This window comes from Anopheles merus, unplaced genomic scaffold, assembly GCF_017562075.2.
Source record: "Anopheles merus strain MAF unplaced genomic scaffold, AmerM5.1 LNR4000520, whole genome shotgun sequence".
NCBI classification, from domain to species: domain Eukaryota; kingdom Metazoa; phylum Arthropoda; class Insecta; order Diptera; family Culicidae; genus Anopheles; species Anopheles merus.
Window position 1 is genome coordinate 28,076 of NW_024428100.1, and position 8,106 is coordinate 36,181.

An 8,106-nucleotide genomic window follows, 5' to 3' on the forward strand; every position below is an offset into this window, starting at 1 on the left:
TGGACATGTGGGCTGGATGAGCTTCCGTTATCAACACTATTGTGGATTGAATTGGTGAAAAGAGCATTGTTTATGGTGTCGTTTGTTTCGGAAATCATTGTACGATTTAATCGTTCTTCTATTTTTCGGATGTGTTCTATTTGAACTACCTCTTCCTGCAGATATTCTAACAGTTCATTAAAATGTAAATGTTTGTTTGTTCTCGCGAGTGTTTGCAATTCTGGCTTCCTTAAACCGGCCAAAAAGTGAATTTTTAAATTTTTCATCGCGTATGAATCTTCCGTGTTATTTATGTCATTGTTGATGATTTGCTCTTTTAGTGTTAACACCCTTTCTTTGTATTCGGAGAAAGGTTCATTGACCCCTTGATGAAGCGTCTCAACTTGTTGAAAAATGGCTTCGATGTCAAATTTTTCTCCAAATTGTCTAATCAATTTCATCTTCACCTTTTCCCACGTATCGTCCAAAATACGATTAAAAAAACAGCTGCTTTTCCTTTTAACTTAAACATAACTGTACGAATCAAATCCTCTTCAGCCTCTCCCTCCGGAATCTGATTTGCAAAATATTCGATCTGATACAAAAAACCATCCAGATCTCTTGCATCTCCGTAAAATTCAGGAATGCAAAGCATTGCCTGTTTAATGGGAAACTCGTAAGCCATGCTATTATGCGATCCGTTTATTGCTCTATCAAGTTCCGCGCTTTGATTAAGAAGCTCTGCTTTAAGTATTTGAAGGCGTTCTTTGAAGCTATAATTTTAGTTAAACACGCTTCACTAATTGTTGTTGAATTTAAATGATTTGCAGTCTGGGTGATACGAATATTTGTTATATTTTCGGTGTTAATTTGAACAGTTCTGTTCCTAAGAGCCAGAACTTTGTTGTTCATTACCTTATATGTTATATGTACGAAAAAATATGTGACTATGATTAATAAAAAAAATCACTAAATAAAGGTTTTTTTTTTTTTTTTTTTTTTTGTACACTATAACTTATTCAAAATATTTTAATAACTATGCACTTTACTATTAGGCCACTAACTATATGTATATTAAAATTAATTCACTAGCTATAATTACCACTATGACGCTGCGTTTTCCCTGCACCACTTATCACTAAAATATTTACCGTTACCAAATTACCCGGGTTAAGAACACCAGCCAGAAATGACTTTATATGCGCTAAATTTTGCGCTTTACCGCTGTCACCAGATGAAACGGTTAGAACTATTTGTTATAAATAAAATGCTAAATTTTATGCTTCCCAACACAAGAACTTTTATTTCAATTAACTACACTTCCGATCTAGCCAAGCACCGACACCAGAATCTCCTTCATCTTTTACCGCCATCGCCCGTTTGCTCCTTCAATCGTCAACCTTGTCCTCTCTCCATTCTCACGATGATCTTTCTCTCACATCCTCTCCTATTTCACGGTTCGTGTTCATTAGCCGCCTGTATGGATACGGCCGCCGTTATCAGCTGTCATCGACGGTCTATATCGTAGCGGCCAAGGTGGCCAAGGTAGGGTTCATGGTGGAACTTGAAGGCTTGTTAAGAAAGCGTACCGAACTTGGTGGAACTTTATAGCTTTTTAATGCATGACATCGGTACGAGATGGCTCTTGTCAAAGTTTCAAGGACGGACGCCGACAATAATCTCATTGCTGCTGCACAAGTTAGATTCGTTAATTGAAGAATGAATATTGAGTGAAGTGATAGTGAATTATCAGTAAATGGTGTAAAATTTTGTGTAATTAATCAATACAAAAGATTTAAAAATATACATATGTGTTTAAACGAAAAAAATCTTGTTGTTTATTTCATCGATGACGCTTGCTTGAAAATAAAACACAAAGAAAAATAATCCCTGGCATCGTGGCATAAGGAAGCTGCTTAGGCGCTGTTTGAAAGACCCACATAGAACTTTGATGCTGTTTATCTACTGCAAAAGGCGAATTAGAGCAGCGATCTTTAGCGTGCCAAAATGAGCTGCTTAAGCAATTCTGGCTATTTGGGTACGCTCTCCCATACAAATCAAGCGTAAACTTTTTGAGTTTACGCCTCGAGTGACGTCCGTATGTGACGTCCGTAAAATGCTGACCGAAAAGTCATAAAACCACCAAATGAATTCATGCAGTGAACTCTGTCGTGATCGTCGAATGAATTTTCCATTATATTGTCGTTTTTTGTACCAATTTTTGTTTTGTTTTATCCGTTGTGAGTTCTACCACAAGACAGAATCCACGTTATCCCACGTTCTGTTTTTTCCTGATTCGCTATTTTCGTCTGACATCTGTTTGACAATTCTGACATTTTCACCTTATTTTAATATACATCTTGATTAGTTGTTTATTCGGTAATCATTTGTCTCGTCGTCTTTTTATTATATTTTCCACCCTATCTTATTCCCTACAAACTCCATATGTAATTTGGAAGTCACAAGCGACCAGAACTAGAATAAGAAGAACTACCACTGCGGCTGATCTTAAGCGGCACCCTGCAACCCCGAGAAAAGAAAATCGCCACCGTTCAAAAGAAAATGTGCATCTCATTCCTTCGTTGGCTTAGAATTCCTAGTACAATTTTCAGATCGACACTTCAGAAAGGCCCCAAGCGCTACAGATGAAGCTTTAACGACTGGAAAATCAAATATCCATAGAAAAAAACTAAAGCTCCATAGCTTCATTGGTTTGTTCAATAGTTGGCGTATTACGCCAGGACTCCACAGAGCATAACACGGAGCGCAACATAACAACTGACAGCTGCCGAACGCTTCCCATAACGCTTGGGAAAGGAGGTAAAGCGTTTCATTAACTGTCGGTCTTCGCAGTAGGTTGGTAGCTTTTGTACGAGCAATGAGCTGCCTACTAAGGATATTCACAATATGTTACCACCAATAAAGCGTTTTCTGAAGCGTTTGGCAGCTGTCAGTTGTTATGTTGCGCTCCGTGTTATGCTGTGTGGAGTCCTGGCGTTACAACTTATCCTCCTTTAACCTTTATGTTGGCAACCGGATACCCGGGTATTATTTTCAACTTCGAACTGCAATAACTTTTGATTCATTGCTTTTATTGACCTGAAATTTTCCTTAGCCTCCCAACTTTTAATTTATGATTTTTTGGTGCATAAGTTGTAATTTTAAACAGCCTGTAAGTATTTTATTTTGATTTTTTTAACTTTCCCAAATAGCCAGAATTGCTTAAGCAGCTCATTTTGGCACGCTAAAGATCGCTGCTCTAATTCGCCTTTTGCAGTAGATAAACAGCATCAAAGTTCTATGTGGGTCTTTCAAACCGCGCCTAAGGAGCTTCCTTATGCCATGATGCCAGGGATTATTTTTCTTTGTGTTTTATTTTCAAGCAAGCGTCATCGATGAAATAAACAACAAGATTTGTTTCGTTTAAACACATATGTATATTTTTAAATCTTTTGTATTGATGAATTACACAAAATTTTACACAATTTGCTGATAATTCACAATCACTTCACTCAATATTCATTCTTCAATTAACGAATCTAACTTTTGCAGCAACAATGAGATTATTGCCGACGTCCGTTTTTGACACTTTGACAAGAGCCATCTCGTACCGATGTCATGCATTAAAAAGCTATAAAGTTCCACCAAGTTCGGTACCCTTTCTTAACAAGCCTTCAAGTTCCACCATGAACCCTACACATAGTGCTAATCAGCCGCAAAGTTCCAAAAAGTACCATGTCCCTGTTAAAAAGCTCCATAGTTCCGCAAAGTACCGTCTATCTCTTAATCAGCCACAAAGTACGACATCGGAACGATTTTTCGTTAAACAGCCCTAAATCAGCTATAAAGTACGAGCTGGCTATTTGGGTTACCACGTAAGTTGGCAACCAGCATACCCGGGTATTCCATACATTTTGTATGGAGAATGACGTTTCTATTCTTCCACTTTTCGTATTGTGCTTATTTCGAGTCAAATTCAAGCGATTCCAAATTACAATTTGACCGTTCCCAAGCGCCACAGATTAAGCTTAAACGACTGGAAAATTGAATATCCATAGAAAAAAAATGAAAGCTCCACAGCTTCATTGGTTTGATCAATAGATGGCGTATTACAACTCATCATTATATTGCTATCCTGTTCTTGCAATGTGTTTCGACAAGTTTCATCTTATCATGACCTATATAGCCTTATAACTTTCTGAGCAAAAATCTATGTGAATGGTCATGTGGTCAGATACGTGGGTATCAACACCAACGACCATAACTCAATTCTCACTTGCTTGAGTACTGGTGGTTTCCGTTGGAGTTTAGTAATTAAACAATTGTATCGCCGTTCTAGTTCTAGCGCTGCATAACTTCAATGCGAAACTATACAACAGTACAGAGGAAATGAGAAAGCTCTCCTCCAAGCGATGAAGCTCAACTGGTTGGGGTATCCCACCAACAGAGAGCGCCACCAGCTTTTTTGCTATTTTAGAATGAATGAGTCGTTTGCCGTCTGCTAAACGAAGTCTTTCTATATTCCGTTTAGGTAGAGAACTTGAGTCGTTTAGAAGCCGTTTAGTGGTCGTTTAGTGGATTTGTGGCACTTGGGTATATTGCTATCCTTTTCTTGCAATGTGTTTCGACAAGTTGCATTTTATTATGACGTATATAGCCTTCTAACTTTCTGAGCAAAAATCTATATAAATGGTCGTGTGGTTAGATACGTGGGTATCAACACCAATGACCATTGCTCAAATCTCACTTGCTTCAGTGCTGGTGGTTTCCGTTGGAGTTTAGTATTTAAACAATCGTATCGCCGTTCTAGTTCTAGCGATGCATAACTTCAATGCGAAACCATACAACAGTACAGAGGAAATGAGAAAGCTCTCCTCCAAGCGATGAAGCTCAACTGGTTGGGTATCCCACCAACAGATAGCGCCACCAGCTTTTTTGCTATTTTTAGAATGCATGAGTCGTTTGGCGTCTGCTAAACGAAGTCTTTCTATATTCCGTTTAGGTAGAGAACTTGAGTCGTTTAGAAGCCGTTTAGTGGTCGTTTAGTGGATTTGTGGCACTTGGGTATTTTTATAATAAAATGAAAAAAAAACTTAATGAATAAATGAAATAGAAGAGAATATATGGTCGGCATTACTTGCTTACAGCATTAAAATATAGAAAGCATTGTTTACCTATGAAAATCGTTAATTTTTTACATCAAAACGTGTGGAATACCTGGGTATGCCGGTTGCCAACTTACGTGTGTAAATCTGGTTGCCAACTCTACGGTTTAATAAAAAAGGATGTTTTTTCTCGTGCAGATAAGTACCCCCCTCCCCCCTCCACTTAACACTTCTAAACATATCGAAAACTACCGATACAAATTAAAACTCCTACCAAATACTACAGATAAAATATTGATGCTCCTACCGAAAGCCGTAAAAAAATCTGGCCACACTGGCTGTCAAGATTAATGAAAAACATAAATACACTGCCTGCCGTTCCCTCACACACCATATGTCATTACAGTGAAAATAATTTCGTTTTGCGCACTGCCATCGTGCGGATTTATTTTTCCCCGTTTCCCGTGGTGCAAAGTGAAGAAAACTTACCCCAGTCCTTAGCAATGGGTGACGGAGAGTGTTTAAATGGTGCACGATTGAATGGCGGTTGTGCTGCGGATGGCGTGAAAACACCCTTTCTAATTGGCGTTGCTGGTGGAACGGCCAGCGGCAAGGTAGGTGTAACGTGTGAGCGTAGGGTATCGCCCGTGGGATTGCTGCGCAGTCTGCAGTGCGAATCAAAAGTATGGCCCCGGCCTTGAAAACAGTGCCAAATATAGCCGTTCGTCATCTGCATGCACCATCAATTGATAAAACATACACTGACCGTCCAACACGCAATCTGCTCCGTTTTACCCTGTTCCCGCAGTCGACCGTATGCAAACGCATCATGGAACAACTAGGCCAAGCTGATATGGACCATACCCAGCGCCAAGTGAGCAAACAAAGCGTCCCACTCATTTACGTAATCAGCGATCACTTACACAGCACCCCAACATGCATTTGTTTTCATTCCAATCGGTGCACAGGTCGTCACTATCAGCCAGGATAGTTTCTATCGCGAGCTGTCGGATTTGGAAAAGGCGCGCGCCGAACGGGGTCTTTTTAACTTTGACCATCCGAGCGCGTTCAACGAGGATTTGATGCTGCAAACGCTGCAGGACATTCTGCACGGCAAAAAGGTGGAGATTAGCGAGTATGACTACCGCCGGAATGCCGTCTGTCGGAAAAGAAAATCACCATCTACCCGGCCGACGTGGTACTGTTCGAGGGCATACTGGTGTTCTACTTTCCCGCCATTCGAGATCTCTTTCACATGAAGCTATTTGTCGATACCGATTCGGACACCCGGCTGGCCCGAAGAGGTAATGATGACCCGTACAGCCCCGTTTATTTGGTGTGCTGCGTCATGTGATATTGCTTCTAAACTATGTTTGTGTTGCAGTTCCACGTGACATTAACGAACGAGGACGAGACTTGGATCAGGTGCTGAATGCGTATATGAATTTCGTAAAGCCAGCATTTGAAGAGTTTTGCTCACCGGTATGATCATCAATTAACAATCATTATTTTAATACACTACATTACTGTTTAATACATCACTACTGATTCGTCCATTTCAGACTAAAAAGTTTGCTGACGTTGTCATACCACGAGGAGCTGACAATACAGGTAAATTGATTTTCAAAATATCCGGATCTATAACAAATTATTGTTTATCACTATGATCAAACTAGGTGCATTTTATATATCATTCTATCGCAATGTTTCAATTTTTAATACTAAATCAATCGACAATTTATCTTTGTATCATTCAAGAATACATAATTCCATTGATTGCAAAACATCAGTAAAACTATTCTTTGAAAATTATACTGTTTTTATTATTTTTTTACTTAGTTGCTCAGTTTCATGCGATAACTTCGCAATAAAGAAAAAACATTGTTTTCACTTTACTCGTATTATTCGCCATCTTGAAACGTGAACTTTATGATATTGTTTAAATTTCCCATTCGACTATTAAATTAAAAACTCTTTTTGTCAAGCGATGTACCATATTGAATTTTTGTGTTATTGTTATTCCTTAGGCTCAGTTGAATAACTTGTATTGTGTAAAATAAATCTCATATTCTTGACTTTCATTTCGAATCCTGAAGTTCATGCGCCGTGGCCGGTCTTTCGTTCAGTGCGATCAATTAAATAGTTTTCGCCAAATAACACATCGGGGTAGCGAATGGTTTCTACTGGACGTTTCTCTTATTTTTCTTGCTCATCTTTTTCTAACATTTTACAGTTGCGATCGATCTGATAGTGCATCACATAAATGAGATCTTGCATCCGAGTGGCGGACTCAACCAGAACGGGCATTAAATCGCGTGGGGTCGTGTGTTGGTCATATGGTCCTCTGCAATAGAAATAAGCTCTGCAGCGATCATCATACAACCACAGTAGGACTTATGTGTCATTGGTGTCACGTATAAAACGTTGTCAGAGAATAAGAGCAAATGATCATACAAACATGCACACAATTGAAAAAAAACAAACAAACAAACAAAACAGTGCGCCTCACCTCACAATCCAATGTTATTTCTGCCGAAGTTGCACACTCGGTCCTACTTATTAGAGAAGATATATAGGCGTAACGGCAAAACACCTCAGCAAAAACGCATGCCAAATTTAATGTTCCAAGCTAACATACTGCATGACAGCTATTTTTATACCGTTTTTCACTGGGAATTTGATACCTTATCCATAATCATAGTAATAGACCATAACAATACTTACTAAAGAACATCCCAAAAACTTTACGGTAAACCATTGCATAGACTGATCAAAACAAATGAATAAGCTTCTGTTTATTTGTTTTTGCATTTTTTCCTTTTGTATTACTTTGTTACAATATTACGTTTTCGAAAGCCAACTCATAAACTAATTTAACAACCATAGTAACGAATCGTCATTCTTTAAAAGTAGTAGCAGTATACACATTTATCTTTGATTTGCAGCTGTGCAATCAATCATGTTGTATTGTTCTACCATACTGCACCTGTTAAAACATTGGCCTTTATAAGCCATCCGCCCC

The 8,106-nt window shown here is 38.8% G+C and overlaps 1 protein-coding gene across 1 annotated transcript; it reads left to right on the forward strand.

Moving 5' to 3' along the window:
• Window positions 1-5,452: 5,452 nt before the first annotated feature.
• LOC121602581 (uridine-cytidine kinase-like) lies at window positions 5,453-7,418 on the forward strand. The gene is given in 7 exon segments (XM_041931345.1): window positions 5,453-5,698; window positions 5,893-5,958; window positions 6,053-6,245; window positions 6,248-6,388; window positions 6,469-6,566; window positions 6,647-6,695; window positions 7,318-7,418. Coding segments are annotated over 7 exon segments (735 nt in total). The 5' UTR covers window positions 5,453-5,587; the 3' UTR covers window positions 7,395-7,418.
• Window positions 7,419-8,106: the final 688 nt, after the last annotated feature.